General features: G+C 38.3%; 1 protein-coding gene across 1 annotated transcript in view; it reads left to right on the forward strand.

The window, feature by feature from the left end:
• LOC105498803 (SHC adaptor protein 3) overlaps window positions 1–19020 on the forward strand; it is a 167086-nt gene that overhangs the window by 52613 nt on the left and 95453 nt on the right. Inside the window, exon 2 of the mRNA XM_011771150.2 lies at window positions 15567–15637. Within this exon, the coding sequence (XP_011769452.1) occupies window positions 15567–15637 (71 nt within the window). The remainder of the gene's footprint in view (window positions 1–15566; window positions 15638–19020) is intronic.

Genomic DNA, 19020 nt, shown 5'->3' on the forward strand with positions numbered 1-19020 from the left:
TTTCTCAAAGCTTACTAAGGTCACATGAACCAAAAGGCATTATATTTTTTTCTTATCTGATAAAATATTTTATTTAAGCTCTTATTATTTTTAAACCAATTAATCAAATTCCTTTCATATGTAGACATCACACACACAACACATATAAATACACTGACAGACAGAAGAAGATCCAGTAGTTGTATGATTTTTCATTTACCAGTTTCTTAATTGGATTACTTGTTTCAGGGTGGAGCCCTTGGAGGAACAGGGCCAGGAAAGCTTGCAATTTCTACAGCCTAATAAGCAGGCACAGCGGGAAGGCAAAACAGATCTCAAAAATTAAGGGTCCCATTTTTATACTAGGTCCTATATTCCAAAAAGAGGTACTCAGCCCATCTCCTGTGGGAGTTTTATTTCTCAATGTGGGGGTGGAGTGGGGACATTGCCATACCTTCTAGGTGACCAAGAACATACTTCTCTGATACAAACATGTGAAGAGGCAAGTATCCCCCCATGACTGCCATTAGCTATCCCCCAAAGTATATTTCCTACCTAGTTATTGCATACCAAAGCCCTTTCATAATGGAAAGTAATTTCTGACACCTCCCAAAGTCAAACACGTCAGATAACACAATGCAAAACAGAACAGAGCCTCAGATTTTGAGAAGGATCTATCCACTTTTAATTCCTGGGGTTTCATGAGGAAAACAGAGGTTTTTTTCCAAAACAGGGTCTGTGGGGCACCTCCTGTTTTTCTCAAGGAACCCCAGGCTGTTAGAGCTTGAATATCCACTTTTAATTAAACTGACTTAACTGTAGTACTGTTTCAAAAAAATTCTTTTAAATCTCTTATTACCAGACTTTAGCCATGCCAAACTGCCAATATTTCTGGTTTTTGAACTGTACCAAAGGTAACCTCCCAGGTGCTTAGAGAAAGGAAAAATTCAAGAAGGGAAGCCAGAAGTTGTTCATCATGGAGGGGAAAAGAACCAGAAGTTGTTCATCATGGAGGGGAAAAGAACCAGAAGTTGTTCATCATGGAGGGGAAAAGAATTAAAAAATGACAAAGGTCACACAGATATCCAACTAGAAAGGACTCATTTCTTAAGCCAGAAATTGAACCCTGAACCCAGGCCACCATTTTGAAAAGAAAGCCTTTAGCTATTGAGCTACAGCACTGGGCAGTCTCCATTGCTTTTTCCAGAAGGAGCCTAAAGCAGTCAATTTTGAGCCTGTAAGGCTTTTAACTGCCTAAGACAATTTTTAGGGCTAACTATGACATGAATTCCAAAATTCCTGTTCCCTGGGTGGCAGAGACTAAGAGAAAGTACCACCACATGGTTACAAGGTCAAGCTCCCAAGGACATAACTGATCAGTTTCTTGGGTCATCTTGAACAGCAGGCTGATAGGGTCCTAAGCCATGTTCTATACTAAGGTACCCCTCTTTCATAGCACAAACTACAACAGATTCACGACAGCTTAAGACTAACCTCACAAATCCTTTTTCCAATAAATCAAAACTTTATAGAAGAGATAAATGGTGATTTTTATCATTCATTCAGCTGGTTTGCACAGAAAGAAAAAAAGGGAAGGGAGAAAAACATTGCCTGCATCCAGAGTGGGGAAAGTGAGGACCCCAGGGAGACCAGAGAAAGACTCACCCATCTCAGAAATGCTGAATCAAGCGTTCAGGAGGCAACTTGTCCATAGTGAAGGGGTCTTTTCCAGCAGTTCCATCAGTTCTCAAGTTTCCCCTTTTGGGGAAAAAAAAAGCTCCCCATGTCCCATGATCTTGTACATGCTTAATCCCATCACCCAAGCCATTAGCAAAGAGTAGCAAGGCAGATTAATTGGAAGAGAATAGCAGTTAATATCCTGTGGTGCCAAATCCATTCTTAGCAGAGAGAGACTTTACTGAATGGGGCCTCTAACCCACTAAATGTTAGGAAGGACTCTAACCTTCCTAAGTTGGGCCTTGAACCCAAGTTCAGTCACTCATCCTTGCCTTTTATTAAGCGGGGCCTTTAACCCACTTTGTCTTAGGAGAGTCTCTAGCTCCTCTAAGTTGGGTCTCTAACCCTATCTCATCCTTTACCTGGGTATAGGCACTCTGTTTACCCAAAGTCAGACAATTGGTGTTGTGTGCAGATGATTTTCCTTTGGGTCAGGGGTCTCTTTAGTATAGTCCCTTCCATGGTTCACAGGAAAGATGTTGCCTGAAAGTGGTCCCGATCCAGACCCCAAGAAAGGGTTCTTGGATCTTGCACAAGAAATAATATGAAGCAATCCATAGAGTAAAATGAAAGCAAGTTTATTAAGAAAGTAAAGGAATAAAAGAATGGCTATTACATAGGCAGAGCAGCCCCAAGAGCTACTGGTTGCCCATTTTTATGGTTATTTTTTGATCATTTGCTAAACAAGGGGTAGATAATTCATGAGTTTTCTGGGAAGCGGGTGGGCAATTCCTGGAACTGAGGGTTCCTTCCCTTTTAAGACCATGTAAAGTAAGCTCCTGACATTGTCTGGCCTTTGTAAACTGTCATGGCGCTGGTGGGAGTGTAGCAGTGAGGACAACCAGAGGTCACTCTCATCACCATCTTGGTTTTGGTGGGTCTTCTTTACTGCAACCTGTTTTATTAGCAAGGTCTTTATGACTTGTATCTTGTGCTGACTTCCTATCTCATCTTGTGACTAAGAATGCCTTAACCTTCTGGGAACACAGCCCTTTAGGTCTCAGCCTCATTTTACCCAGCTTCTATTCAAGATGGAGTTGCTCTGGTTCAAACGCCTCTGACAATATGGTGTGCCAGGAGCTGTGTGAGATCCTTAGACTTACAATAAATCCAGAAAGCAGATACCGTCATTACTATTCTTATTTAAGAAAAATGAGGTTCAAGGAGACTTAATTGAAAAAAAAAACTAATATTAAACAATTAAAGAACCAAGATTTGAACTTATCTGGCCTGAACACAACACTGACAAGACAAAGCAAGCTCAGAAATTTAGATGTCTCATACAGATAGATCTCACACTTGACTGGACATCAGAATTTCCTGGAAAGCTTGCAGGAGGTTTGGGATTTGTGTTCCTAACAAGCTCTGTTTGATGTTGATGCTGCTGGCTTGAGCACTTGGAGACCCACTGCTGCAGACCCACAGCTCCCATGTGTGTTGTTCCATGGTACCCTTTCTTGAATCCCAGCAGTTAATCTCTAATTCTGGCTTCTGTGTATTTCTTTTGCTGCCCCACATGATGACTTTTTCGGGCATGACTAGTAAATTCTAAGGTCTTTGAATACAATGCAAGATTTAGTTCCTCCCTACCAGAACATCCTAACAGGTGCAGATGCACGTTTAATTGAGTGATGCGGGAGACATTTTTGTCCTTTTTTCAGATTTCTTATTTATTTTAATTTAAGTTCTGCGATACATGTGCTGAATGTGCAGGTTTTGTTACATAAGTAGACATGTGCCATGGTGGTTTGCTGCACCTATCTACCTGTCATCTAGGTTTTAAGCCCCACATGCATCAGGTATTTATCCTAATGCTCTCGCTCCCCTTCCCCTCACCCGCTGAAGGCCCCGGTGTGTGATGTTCCCCTCCCTATGTCTATGTGTTCTCATTGTTCAACTCCCACTTATGAGTGAGAACATGTGGTGTTTGGTTTGTTCCTGTGTTAGTTTGCTGAGGATGGTGGTTTCCAGCTTCATCCATGTCCATGTAAAGGACATAAGCTCATTCTTTTTTATGGCTGCATGGTATTCCATGGTGTACATATGCCACATTTTCTTTATCCAGTGTATCATTGATGGGCATTTGTGTTGGTTCCAAGTCTTTGCTATTGTAAATATTGCTGCAATAAACATATGTGTTAATGTGTCTTTATAGTAGAATGATTCATAATTCTTTGGGTATATACCTAGTAATGGGATTGCTAGGTCAAATTGTATTTCTGGTTCTAGAGCCTTGAGGAATCGCCACACTCTTCCACAATGGTTGAATTAATTTACACTCCCACCAACAGTGTAAAAGTGTTCCTATTTCTCCACACTCTTGCCAGCATCTGTTGTTTCCAGACTTTTAAATGATCACCACTCTAACTGGCATGAGATGGTATTTCATTGTGGTTTTGATTTGCATTTCTCTGATGACCAGTGACAATGAGCTTTTTTTTTTCATATGTTTGTTGGCAATGCAGGAGTTTTTATATGTAATTAGGAAACAAATGCTTCTATTATTATTAGCTACAATTGAATGATTGCTTAAATATTTTAAAGTCATTTAAGAGACCCCTTTTTGCCCAGTACCAGATGCCTAAAAGGCAAATTAGTCAGCATAATAACAATAAAATGTTCATATTATAATAGATTTTCCATCAGATCTAGCATGGATAACATTCCCATTTATGGGCCCTGCTTGGAAACAACAGGTCTGGGCACACCATAATTCCAAATGGACTTCAGAAGATGGCTCTAATAGTCACTGAAGGTAGAAGTCACCAGGGTTAATGATCCATGAATTCTTCTAACCTCCTCTAGTCAGGAAAGTTTGGTGGCTGAGAAACAGGGGGATGGAATGATGTGTAGCTCTCTGAAGCTGGGTTTGACTTTGTCAAAAACAAAAAGCAGTCGGTGCTCCAGGCAGTTCTAGCGACACCCCCAGATCTTGACACACTGGCTTGGCTGGGATCACACACCCATCCCTGACCAATTCCTGAAGCCAGGAGGAAGAATTTAAATGATGAACATGGACAAGCCCACCTGAGACTTGTCAGAGGAAGAAAGCTGGCTGGTCTCACTGCCTCCCCTTCCCTCTTCCATCCTTCATCAGAATGAGATGACCCTCAAGAGGATCATTGAGGAGGGAGGTTCCAGATGGCTTCAAATTGTAGTCACCAGATATCCATTGGTTGCTTTGTGAGCAATTCTGATCACACTATGGAGGTCTAATTTTATTAAGCATGGTCTTTTTTGGTGGGAAATATTTTTAATTTTTTTACTATTTGAAGTTGTGCAAGTAATTAGTAAACATATTCTTGTTACAACGTGTTTAAACAAAACAGAAGTGTAACCACAGAACCAGCTGAAGCTGATTAACCATTGCTTAAGTTGTTAGCGACGGTGCAGAGCCAAAATTGTATCACGTAGCCCAGGCATGTGCAATGGGGAAAAGCTTCAAACTCCTAATTGGTAACATCACCCACCTGGCAGATCGGCTTCATTGGCATCACCTGGGACTAGTTAGCAATGCCATAAAAGCATGACCACTCCCAGTTTGGAGAGTCAGATTTGAGCCTTGCCTCCTGTCTCCTTGCCAGTTGACTTGCCATAAAGCCTTTCTTTTCACAAAAGCTGGTGCCATAGTATTGGTTTCTATGCTGATCGGGAAGCAAGCCCATCCCTTGGTAACAGAAGATTTAGAGGTAAAAGTCCTCCTTCCCACAATTCCTACTCCCCTGCCTGACTCCCCACCCTAGCAGTACCTGCTCCCTCCAAGTCTCCTCTCTGCCCACTTGTCTCCAAAGGTTGACTCAGTGAGCCAAGTCTTCTCAGGTTCATACCCTTAGGTGGCCCCCCTCCCCATGAATCTGGCTAACCTCGTGACTTGCTTTAACTAATAGAATGTGGAGGAAGTACTGGTGTCTTTTGGAGAATCTAAGTGTGCATCGTTTTAAAAATTGTTGCATTTGGTCTAAAATCCCCAACATTTAATTAAATCCCTAAGCCATAATGGTAGATTTGGAAATAGGTGTTGTCAAGCCTTCTAAAAGTGAATTTCAAGTTATTACTAATAAAGGTTGTTCTTTTCAATTCAGCCCAATGCATTTGGTAGACAATTCAGATGAGTGGATTGGCCACATGATATGGCAATGATGAAAATTTTAAAAAGGCATCATTTTTCTGCATTGGCATTCCTGCCAACTAGTGACATTCCAGGAGCTTTTAGTGAATTAAAGCTTCATTTGCCTGAAGAGGGTTGCAAAGTTACTGACTGCTTCAGAAGTAATTATGTGCATGATAGGACAAGAGGACTTTTATGCAATGGTGTGGCTGTTTATCACTGGTATTATTTTCACCAAATGTGTGGTCTGTATATGAGTGCATGTGAAATGGATTTCCAGGTGTCCAAAACAACATAGAAGCATGGCTCAGAAGATGAAAAAATTTAATAGGGAATTCTTGTGTTGGAGTATATAGAATTATGGAAGAATTTCAAGAGCATCACCATGGAGAAAATGAATGTGAATTTATTCTCCAAGGAGAGCCATGACCTAAAAGAAAAAAGCAGTAGTTTATCATGATGCAAGACTTCCAAATATAGTTAATGATAGTGAAAGTTGGCCAGCTCTTATGGACTAACTCTGTGCAATTGCTATAATTTATCCTTATAATATACTTCTTCATATCAAATTTTCTTTCTAGGTTTATAAAGTATTTAAAATCTTTTCCCCCACTACTTTAAATTGTTAGCATTATTTGTTTATAATTCACCATGCTATGCATTTCATCTTTGCATCATTTCCAATACTGGAAGTATAAATTGTGTAAAGACTTTTAGAGAGTTCGAATTCGTTTTATGCATTTTCATGCAAATTTGACTCTACACAAGTGCCGTATCACAACATTGACTTTGTGTGTAAGCATTGTGTGTGTGCTTAAAAACATTGAAACTTCCAGGCGGCGCAGTGGCTTACATTTGTAATCCCAGCACTTTGGGAGGCCAAGGTGGGCAGATCCCCTGAGATTGGGAGTTCGAGACCAGCCTGACCAACATGGAGAAACCCCATCTCTACTAAAAATACAAAATTAGCTGGGCATGGTGGCGCATTACCTGTAATCCCAGCTACTGGGGAGCTTTAGGCAGGAGAATCGCTTGAACCCGGGAGGCGGAGGTTGTGGTGAGCTGAGATCGCACCATTGCACTCCAGCCAGGGCAACAAGAGTGAAACTCCATCTCAAGAAAAAAAAAAAAAATTGAAACTTCCTTCTTTTTGTGCATTTGCACTGGTGAAAGAATTTCTTGATCTCGGTTCTTTGGGTGACTGCATATGTGGTAGTGACCCATCACAGTTTTTGATTGATCTCATTAAAAGTCTTAGATTGTCCATCACAATAGTTCAGATGACAGCAGTTATATAAGCTTCAAGAATATGAATATGATTTGTAGGCCCATAACTTACACCCATGTAACTGTTAGCATACCTAAGTGTTTATGCTTGCAAAAAATATGTATGTTATTATTGCCTAGTTTATAGGCAATAGGCCTAGTGGCCTATGAAGTGTTCAGTGGTGTTTTTATGTTTCTCAACTAAATCCTCTTTTAAAATGTAAATAAATTTATTTTAAATAATTTTTAGTTTTTAATAAATGTTATGTTTATTTTATTTTAAGTAATTAATTTTTTTCCAAAATTGTATCTTTGGGATTTTTATCTTTCTGGGATTTCAGCATTTGGGGTTATGGCATTCCAGATTGTGTCTCTCGGAATTGTGGCCCAGATTCTAAAATCTCACTCTGTATAGGAAAGAAAGTAACAAATATCTTTACAGTTTTATGCATGTACACATGAATAGAGTTCTACAAATAAAGTTAGTGGGTCAAAGGGCAAGTGCATCTCTTGTATATCCATAGATACTTCCAAATAGTCTTCCAAGAAGGCCTCATCAAAGTACATTTGCTCGAAGAATATGTGAGAAGGCACATTTTCCTGTGTTCTCACCAAATTTGACCATTCTGCTGGGTGAAAAATTGTATCTTTTTCAGTGTTAATTTTAATTTCTCAGATTACTAGTCTTTACAGATGTATATTGGCCAATTGCCTTTCTTCTGTGAATTTCCTTTTTGTACCCTTTGCCTATTTTTTTCTATGGAGTTGATGGACTGACTTAATGACTCACAGAAACTCTTTGAGTACCCTGGATATTAAAGTTTTTGTTCAATTTATTGCATTTTTCTCAATCTTTTACTTGCCTTTTCATGCTACCTATGTCATTTGTTTTGTTTTACAAAAACTATTGATTTTCATGAGTTCACTTATGGCCTTTGAGTTTTGGGTCTTGTTATAAAAATATTATTCTCTAGTTTCTTATAACGCTTTTATATCTTGTTTCTTAGGTTTGGCTCTTTAACCATTTTAGCCTTTATATTTGTGTATGGGGTATGCTGGACATGCGGGGAGAATGTCCCATTCTGCACCACAGTAACACACGCCTTACACAACCTTGCACAGTGGCGCTGGGCTAGGCTGGGCTGCTCCATGGATTCTCTTCTTAATGTACTAGCTAATCACAGCATCGCCTTATGGCTTATCTTTTTTTCAATGGTTCCCCTGGACCTGTGTGCTCTTTCTCCTAGACTGTCTTCTAATTCCTTATATGACTTACCTGTTCCCACATTATTTTCACAAGTTCCTTTTTATCTTCTTCAGAAATTTCTTTGTGTTCTTAAGGATCATCTTTCATTACATATACTTTAGAATTATTTTCCCAAGTTCTGGGGGAAAAGTGCTGTTGGAACTTAATTGTTATCATAGTTAAATTGTAGATTAATCTGGGGAAGAATTGGCATGTTTCCAATTGAATCTTCCAATCCAGGAAGCATGGCATGTCTTTCCACATAAGCGTGTTTTCTTTTATTTATTCATCTTTCATTAAAGTTTTCTTCTATTTGATTTTGTACATTTCTCATTAAATTCATTTTATGTTTTTTCTTTCTTGCTATTGTAAACAAGGTATTTCCCCACATTAAACCCGTTTTCTTTTGCTAGCATTTGTCTGATATAGAATGTTTTATGTATTTAGTATTTCCTTTGTCTTTTTTTCATCACTTTATTTAACCCATACGTTAAATAAGGGCTTTGACTTTTAATTGACAGGTTTGATGCATTTATGGTTATTGTGATTACTGAGGTATTGGGAACTATTGCTGACGTTTATATTTTATCTTTGCCTTTCATCTGTGCATATTCTATTTGTATCCCTTCTTTTTACTGGCTGGGCTATTTTTTCTTTTGTTTTGTAGTAGTTTGAAGATCTCTTATTCTATTCTTATTTTTACAGTGGTATATAAATTTTTACACACATATATAAACATAATTTTTTACTGCTACCTAGAACTAATCAGTTCTGGATCTGCCTCTGCAAAACTGAACAGCCCTTGGCATGCTTTACCTTTTCTTCTCCTACCTATCCTTGCCGTCATTCCCTCACCTACCATATTTAGATCTCCTGAGATACTAGTTTCTGATCATTGTAAAAAATACATATTTAAAGTTACGCATCAATAATTATTAAGGCATAAGGTGTATCTGCAACTTTTACTGATTCTTTTATCGTCATTGTTACTTGCAGCCCACATCCTCCTCTTCTTTGTATTCATTGTTTTTCTGGAATAATTCCTTCAGAGTGTCTGTGGGTGGTTAACTTTCTGAGTCCTCGCCTTGCCCTCCTACTGGGATGCTAGTTTGGGTGCATATAAGATTCTTGGCTCAATATTTCTATTCTTCAGACTTTTGATTATGTTATTTGTCTTCATGTATTTGGTGCTGAAATAGAACACTAACATTATTCCACGCCTCCTACCTTTTTAAGTAACCTGTCTTTTTTTTTTCCTACTCCTGGAAAACTTTTAGAATGTTTCTCTCTTTATCTGTGTGTCCTGAAATGAGGCTACTGTGTTCTATGAGTGCATCTTTCTTCACATTTCTCCTGGGAACCATGAAAATGTGACCACCCCTGTCTCTAAACATTCTGTTTTCTGATATTTTAATATTTCTTTTCTTCTTTTTAAAATTTTCTTTTTCTGGAATTCCTATGAGGCAGATGGATCTAAACTCTAACACTTTACATTTCCATTTGTGTTTCAGTCGTTTTGGCACTAGGAGATTTTCTGGGCTCCATTGTTCAGCTTTCATAATCTAGTTTTGTACATCTTGGGAGCCCACTGCTTGAGTTTTCTCTTTTTACCCTAAGTCAATAGATTTTTGTCTCTGTTAGCAAAAAAAAAAAAAAAAAAAAAAGAGTAGGTAGAGATGGAATGGAAAAAAATTAAACTCTCACTCCCAGTGGTGACCAATGCTTGAAAAAAAAAGTGCTTTGGAATACACTGTAGAAGAAAAGTATAGGCTATAATATGACATTTCAATAAGAATCTAAATCATTTTTGAGGAGTAAGGAAACTTCACAAAATGATTTTAAATCTCTTAAGAAAAAATACATACAGGGGACAGCAGTTGACAAACAGAATAGAATTCAGGTAAACATCTACACAGAAATAGGAATTTAATATACTGCCAAGTTGGTACCTTAGTTCAGGAAGAAATGGATGACTTATTATATAAGTGGTATGAACATGAGTGACAGTCCATCTGGCAGCTAAATATCATAACTCTTCCCGTATCCTATGTAGACCAATGCATTTCAAATGAATTGAAAAGCTAAATGAAAAACATTAAATAAACAAACGAATGCATAAATGATAAATATTATTAAAATAAAGGTGAAAAGAATATTAGTAAGAACTTAAGGTCAGGAAGACCTTCTTAAGCAAAACAAGACTCTCAGAAGCCATCTAGAAAACAACCAACGTCTATGATTATAGTAATTACCTACAGTCATAATTTTCTTTTTTCCCGAAATACCTCTAACAACTGAAAGCAGTAATTTTTGTCAGATAAAATGTAGATGCCACCAAAAGAAAAATGATTGAATAAGAAGTTAACATCAATTAATCTAAAAGAAAAACATAAATAACTGAATTGAAAACTGGGCAGAAAGATATGAACAATCAAATAACAGAAAAAGAAATGCAAATGGCTAACAAGCATGTGAGAAAAATCACCTTATTAGATTTGAGGGAAATGCAAACTAAAACAGAATGAGTTACTTTTGCTTATCCTTGGCAAAGATTCAAAAGATTGACACTGCAGTCTGGGAAGGACAGAGACCACTGTGCTTGCTTATGCACGGGTGCTGAGAGGACAAATTGCTGCACACCCTTGAGAGGGCAATTCAGGTCTGTGACATTGGTGCTAGTATTCACATTCACTGCAAAGGTGGTGCTGGTGGTAATATAACTCCAAGAAATTAGGCCCAGGCTATACATAACTCTGTAAAAGAAGTGGTGGTCTTTACATAATTCTCTGACTATGTGTTAGTGGGTGGTAACCACATCACTTTTCAATATCTACATTGTGATATTTACATAAATCTGCAACCTCAGTTGTGATCCTAACATGACCTTATGACAGAGGAGCAGGGCATTATCCCAAAAATCTGTGATGCTGATTATGGTCATATTTACATAACTCTGCAATGCTTATTGTTATTGATGTGATTAGTGGTGACAGTGGCATTCCCATGATTCTGTGCTGGTGGATGTGGTACAAACATCTCTCTGTTACGGTGTCGGTGGCACTTATATAACTGCAGTATTGTCATGGTATCCACATAATTCTGCCATGTTGTTGATGGTATTCATTTCACTTTGTGACGTTGATGGAGGTATTCACATAATTCTGTGATGTTTGTGGTGGTATTTACATAATTCAGTGATACTGCTCACGGTATTCACATAACTGTGACATGGAAGTCATGGTATTCATATAACTCTGAGTGTTGGTATTGACATAGTTTTGCATCATTGTTTATGGTACTAACATAACTGTGACATGGGAGGTCATGGTATTCATATAACTCTGAGTGTTGATATTGACGGTTTTGCATCATTTTTTATGGTATTCACATAACTGTGATGCCAGTTGTGGTTTTTATGTCTGTTGATGTTGTGGTGTTGGTGTTGGTGGTATTCACATATTTCTGCAGCTTTGGTTGTGGTATCCACACAACTCTGTGGCAATAGCCACAGTATCCATAAACTCTGTGGTGGTGGTGGTGGTGGTGGTGGTTGTATTCACGTAACTCTGTGATAGTGGTGGAGGTGTATCCACGTCACTCTGTGATGTTGGTTGTATTCACATAACACAATGATGTTGGTCACAGACTGCAAAGTTTGTCATGGTGTTCACATAACTCTGCAACATTTGCTGTGGCATTGACATGATTGTGCAACACTGTGGTAGTGTTAGTCTCATAACATGGTGACATTGTTGTTGGTGATGTTTATGTAATTCTGCACTCATGGTTGTGGTATTTACATGACTGCAATATTGGAGTTGATGGTGGGATTCACATAACTGTGAAATTTGTCCTAATAGTCCCATATTGCAACCTTCACCACAGTATCATGTAATTTTGCAACATTGATGGTGGTACACACATAACTGTGCTATGGTTCTGCTGCTGATAGTCACATAATTGTGAAATTAATTGTGGTACTTGCCTAACACTGTGACGTTGGTGTTGGTAGTATTTACATATTTCTGCAATATTTATGGTGCTGTTCACATAACTGTGATACTGGTCATTGTCTTCACATGGTTCTGTGATGATGGTGGTGGTTGTGTTACTCTAAGTGCAAGAGTGGCGGTTGTATTCAGGTAAATCTGTGACATTGTCATTGCTGTTCATGTGACACTACAGTGTTGTTGCTGGTGGTCATATAACTCAATGACATTACTCATGGTGTTCACACAATCTTTTGAAAGTGGTCCTGGTATTTGCGTGACTCTGCAATGTTGGTAGTAGTAGGGTTGACGTGCATTGTGCAGTTCACAATGATGTGCATGCAACTCTGAGATGATCATGGTGTTAACATAATTATGCATTGGTGCTGCTGGTGATATTCACATGTCACTGTGACATTGCTGATGATGGTATATACATAATTCTCTATTGGTGGCAGTGGTATTCACATGAACCCATGACATTTGCCATGATAGTCATGCAATTTTGCAGCATTGGCGGTTGTGGTATTTATAATATCTCTGACAGTGAACATGGTGTCAATATAACTCCATTGCAGGTTATGGGATTCACATAATTTTGCATCATTTTCATTGGTGGTATTCATGTAGCTCTGTGGTGTTGGTCATGGTGGTATTCACAGTATTCTGTGGTATCGGTCATGGTCGTATATGGATAACTCTGCAAAATTGGCTGTGTCATTCTAATAAATCTGTGAGGTTATTAGTGGTGACATTGACATGACTCTGCAATGACAGAGGAGGCAATACTCATCTAACTCTGAGATGTCAGTCATGTTATTCATATATTATGTGAAGTTGATGCAGGTGGTACTCTACTCTGGTGGTCATGATATTCATATAACTGTCATGTTAGTCATGGTATTCAAATAGCCCTGCAACTTGGTTGTGCTATTCCCATAATCCTGTGATGGTAGTGTGGGTGATATTCCCATAACTGTATCATTGGTTGCCTATTCGCATAGCTCTGTCATGTTGAATGTGGCATTCACATCATGCTGCAACATCAGTGGTAGTGGTATTCACCTAATTTTATGATAGTGGTGGGGATTATATGCACGTAACTGCGGTGTTACTGCTGGTGGTATTCTTATAAACATGTAATGTTGGATGAGGTTGCAAATCATAACTGCAACAATGGTGGTGGTATTTATATAACTCTGCAACATTGGTCATAGTTTTCACTTAACTCTGTGATAATGGATGGAGTGTTTGCATAATTATGTGACTCTAGTCATGTTATTTATATAAATATTCTCATCCCCTAGCATCCATGGAGTGGTTTCAGGACCCTGTAGGATACCAAAATCCATAGATGCTCAGATCCCTTATATAATATGTTATAGTATTTACATGTAGCCTGTGCATAGCCTCCTTTATACTTTGAATCCTCTCTAGATTATTTATGATACCTAATATAAATGCTATGTAAATAGTTGTTACTATATTGTTTATTTGCATTGCTTTTATTGTTTTTCTTTCTATTTTCAATCCACAGTTTGTTGAATCTGTGAATGTGGGACCTGCACACATGTAGGGCTGACTGTATACATCCGTGGTGGGGCAGGTATTTACACAACTCTGTAATGGTGATGATAGTGTTAACATAACTCTGAATTGTTCATAGTTCTCAAATAACTCTATGGCATTGGCATATTTACATAATTCCACAATGATAGTGGTGGTATTCGTGTAACTCTGCCACGTTGGTTTTTTTTTTGTGGTATTTTCATAATTCTCATAATTCTGGAGCAGCATGGTGGTGGTGGTATTCCCATAATTCTATGATATTGATGTTCATGGTATTCAGATAACTCTGTTGTCAGTTGTGGTATTCATATAACTTTGTGACATAGGTCATGGTTTTCACGTAACTCTGCAATGGTGGCTCTGGTATTTGGATAATTCTGTGGCTTTGATGCTGGTAGTATTCACATAACTCTGTGACATTGGTCCTATTATTCACATGAACTCGTGATGTTGGTTGTTGTAATCACATAACTCTGCAATGTTGATGGTAGCCTAATTCATATTTCTCTATGACATTGGTCATGGAATTCACATAACTGTGATGGTGGTGGTGCTATTCAAATATCTGCCTTGGTAGTGGTATTCTCTTAATGCAGCCACAGTGGTTGAGGTATTCAAGTAATTCCATGATAATGTTTGTTGTGGTAGTCATATAACTCTAATGGTGTTAGGTATGGTAATCCCCTGAGTCTGCAAAGTTTGTTGTGGTCTTCACATATCTTAGTGACTAGTGATATTGGTACTGGTGCAATGGTGGGAGTAATAATCACATTTATGGGTGTGCAGACAGGCTCAGATATTTTTTAAAATTTTATAAGAAGATATGACAAAGCCAGCCTCCAATTCACATTTTCTAAATAATTCAAATGCAGTTTTTTCTGTACCATACCATGAAATCTCCTCCTGCTAAATCTAAGGCATTTATCTAAAACATCTGTACAACTCCCCAAGGGCTTTGGAACATAAATATTGGATCTAGTTCTTTATCCATAACTTTAGTTATGTCCATATACTTACACATGTACATTTTCATGTGTGAAACTGATCAAAATTTAGCTATACATTTAGATGTATAAATCTGAGCTTCTAAAAATTTATGATCATGCAGAAGAGGGCCTTCTGATAAACCAAAGTAAATCACCTTTGAGGGTAATCTATAGTTCATAGAACCCAAAATATGTTTATTAGATAATGACATTTAATGTTGATGAAAATGTTGGTCATATCATGTTTTCATTCTTTCTCTAAAAATTGTAAACCTGTAGAAGCCTCATAAAAGACTAGAAATGCAATGTTGAGGTCTGGGTGGTAGTTTCATGGCAAATGTATGTTTAAACAATCATTGAATTAAACATTTAAGATCCTTGGATTTCACAGCATATAAGTTATACTTCCATAAAAGCTTTAAAAAGTGTACATCCAAATAAGATGAAAATACTAATACTAATTTTAGAAAAATCCAGTGTAGTGCCAATCTAACCACTCACGATATTTTCTTGTGGCTGTGAGTTATTGCTTTTATAGAAACAAAAACAAAGCCTCACCCTAGAGTTTAAAGTTAAAATGTGATTTAAGAAATATATATGGCTCCCCAAAATGCCCTTGTGTAGTTAGGAGTTGTCTCTTTATCTCAGCTCTCAGGGCTCACGATTTACATTTTTTCCCCTTGCAGTACTTGGGGTGCATTGAAGTTCTGCGCTCAATGAGGTCTCTTGACTTCAGTACAAGAACACAAATTACCAGGTAAGCTCTCTTGAAAATGGACTCCTGTGATTTTACTTCAGAAGGAAGGATTTCAGAGGTTAACAGCTGAAACATTTTTAGAGGAAAAGACCAGCCCTTGGAGGGTTGGTTACTGGTGACAGTGAGTCAGGACTGTTCTCATCTCAAGACATGGGCTTGTTCGTCCATGTTTGTGATGTATATCTCTCAACCACAGTACCTTGAAGGACACTCTGCCCTTGCACGCTCTTTTTATAATTTAGCTGCAGACATATGGAGCAGCTGAGTATTTATGTTTGTTTCTTTAATGTGTGAAACTGTAACACAAGATTGGTATTTTAAAATGTACTGAACCATGTACTTTTTAAATAAGAAAATCAAGATGTCAAGAAAGACTTTCCAACAGTATACACAGAGAGTAAGATGCATAGAATTGGAAGCAGAAACAGCCATGGGAGTAGGTCATTCAGTAAGCAGACCAATTCTTTAAGGTGTCTGTGACTTTGAACAGGTTTTATATATTCTCCACCACCAAGTAGAATGAAAGCTTCTTGGGGGGCAATATTTAAGCATTTTTAAAAATAAAATTTTATACTCTAGTATAGCTTCTAGTAGAGCTTACACCTTTAGAAAAATGCCAGTTTCAAGCCAGCTTGAAGAGGAGAACTGGAAAGCTAGGACAGAGTCTGTGAAACTGCTACATTTCTGTGGTCAAGGAACTTAGGTTGCTTTGGCACTTATGCAGTAGCTTAATTTAAATAGTGACCTCAGAAAAATGCCTCATATTTACTTTATTCAAATCATTCTATTGTATACGTTTGGATTAGCAAGCCGAGTCTAAAGATTGAGCTTCAGAAAGCAACTGGTTGTAGTCATTAGCTGCTGAGAAACATACACACCTCAATTCTGTTGTACCATAATAATACCTCTTTCTCCTCACTGAAGAAATTCATGGTCAAAGAGTTAATGTTGTTTTTTTTTCTCTCTTTCCTAAGTGCCTTGAGACACACAGGTTATGCATGTACCAACATCAGTAATCTATATGAAGGAAGTAATCTATATGAAGGAAGAAAGCCACTTCCACATATTTGTAGAAAATAGTTTATGAAAATTTCAAAGACAATGGAGTGGTATTTTGAATAGAGAGCACTGTGGTTAAAAGAGAAGCCTGAGTGTTTTCTTAGTCATTTATTCATCTTACCCATGAAAAGGCATGCCAGTGGCATCATGGTGGGCAGAGCACTGTGCCAGTGACTGGAGGAATATGGGAACTGTGTGAAATTGGTCATGTTTTCCTGTGTGGTGGTTGTTTTTAAAGGAATGACAGTTAATTGGGAGAGAACTGTCAACCATTCCTACCGGGTTCCCTTTCTAGACGCTAGGATTTCTGAGGTGATTTCATGCCATTTTAGTTCTCCTAATGTAATTATTAAGCATCTACTACTGATTGTGCACACACAACACACTGGACAATGTGGCTGTCCTGCTTTGCTAGGCCTCTCAGTGTTGGAGAAAGGTGTATTCATAAATGATTGAGGGGCATTTGAGGGGCACAGAACAAGCCCTGCTCCTTGAGGTAGTCGTGGGGTAGGGGAACAAGTGAATAATTCAGTTTGCTCGTTGATGAGGATACAACTCCTGGGACTCTCTGGGGTACAACCCAAATGGGCAGAAGTAATAATAACATTGTAGAAAAAAGCAGTTGGAACAGACATTGTTGGGTTTGGAGGTTTTGATGTCTTTCTTCAATCCCATTCCATTTAGATTTTTGGGAAGGTGAAGCAGCATAATGGGGCAAATGAAGCATGATTCTTGTACTTAAGAAACTTGGTGTTGAATTCTAGTTGTGCCAGAATTGTCTTGGGTTTTATTAGACTTCTTGAAAGCTACATTTGCTTGTCTCCATGATGCTTTCTGTCTCTTTCATCATTTTTAGCAGGTGACATGTTTCTTACTTTAGCTAATAGCTAGAGGTCACTCAAAGGAAACAATTTGACAAATCAACTTCAGAATGAAACCCTTTGCATCCAGTTGAAGAATACACAGCAATGTCTTGTAAATGTAGCACACTGTGGAGCTTTTAAGGTCTCCATAGTAAGTAAGTGTTAAACGTACCTGTGATTAAACTCCACTGCCATGGTTTACTTTATATACTAAAGAAATTCTTGGAAGTTTATAGTTTATAGGGAAATCTAATGTCCTAATTAGGTTATATTATACAGGCACCAGGAAAACTGGTTTCCAAAGGCACTCCAGTCACAACTTTTATTAAAAAATATTTTATAAGCAGATAATTAGTCCCTATTTATCTGTTTAATTTAAAATTTTGTCCCTGCAGCTGAACTTCACTCCCAATATTTTACTTTGTATACAAAAATGTGAGGACTCTACTTCAGAATTGAGGTGTTTTGAAAACTCCCCAGGAATATGCATAAAATCTTCTTAGTTTGAAAGCCAAATTAAACTTGTGAAAGGAAAATGTCTTTCTTTTGGAAAGGTATTTCCTTTTGGTTCTTTTTCAGTGTACTGGCTGGGTTCTGAGGAGACATTTATCACTGATGTCAGTGTGTGTGTATTGCAGTTCAGAGTGTTGCCTGCTTATCTTAAAAAAACAATGAGGCATAGGTATAAATGAAGGAACATGCGGATCAGCCATCAGTACATGAGTGGACTGAATGCTATGAAATTACATATTTTTCTGTTGGATGTTTCATGGGAGAGACTTTGCTTAGAAGTTGGCTGAGTAACCATGTGATCTTGGTATGAAAGTGTTAAGCATTCAGTAGAGCTTTGAGTCTGAACAAAAGGGCAAACAAGCCCTGGGAGATGAAGAAGGGAGCAGGAGCCTGGAGATGCCTGAAGATGTTGGTGAGAATCATAACCTGGCATGCGTGGTGGTGGTCTGCTTGCCAGCCCTCTGCACAGTGGGTTTCATCTTCACCTTGAAGGACAGCAGGCCAGACAAGACCTCAGCACAGCTTTGCAACTCTGTCCACCCTGTCTTCTCTTCTAAGAGTTCGCTTGGAAGGCTTGGCAAAACTCAGCTCTCAAGTCACTTCTGGCTTCCAACATTCTATAAATACTCTCAGAAAACAGAAGCCCAAGGTAAAAACTTTCTCCACACAATCCTTCCATTCCATCATGTCTCTGAGCATCCTTATCCATGTGCATTCCATCCCAACTCTATGTATGTATTCTGTGTGCATGAGCCTGGGTATGCATCCTCGTTGAACTTCCTGAAAGGGACGGGCCAACCAGACTGCATGCTGGCTATCATAACCCGAGGGAGGGACCTCCTTCACCCATGCATCCTCTGCGACCCCTCTACCTCTCTCTTCAGACATTTCTGTGTTGCATGGACATTTAATCACAAGTTCATTTGGGGATGGAAACAATGCATATTG

Source organism: Macaca nemestrina, chromosome 14, assembly GCF_043159975.1.
Source record: "Macaca nemestrina isolate mMacNem1 chromosome 14, mMacNem.hap1, whole genome shotgun sequence".
NCBI lineage: Eukaryota > Metazoa > Chordata > Mammalia > Primates > Cercopithecidae > Macaca > Macaca nemestrina.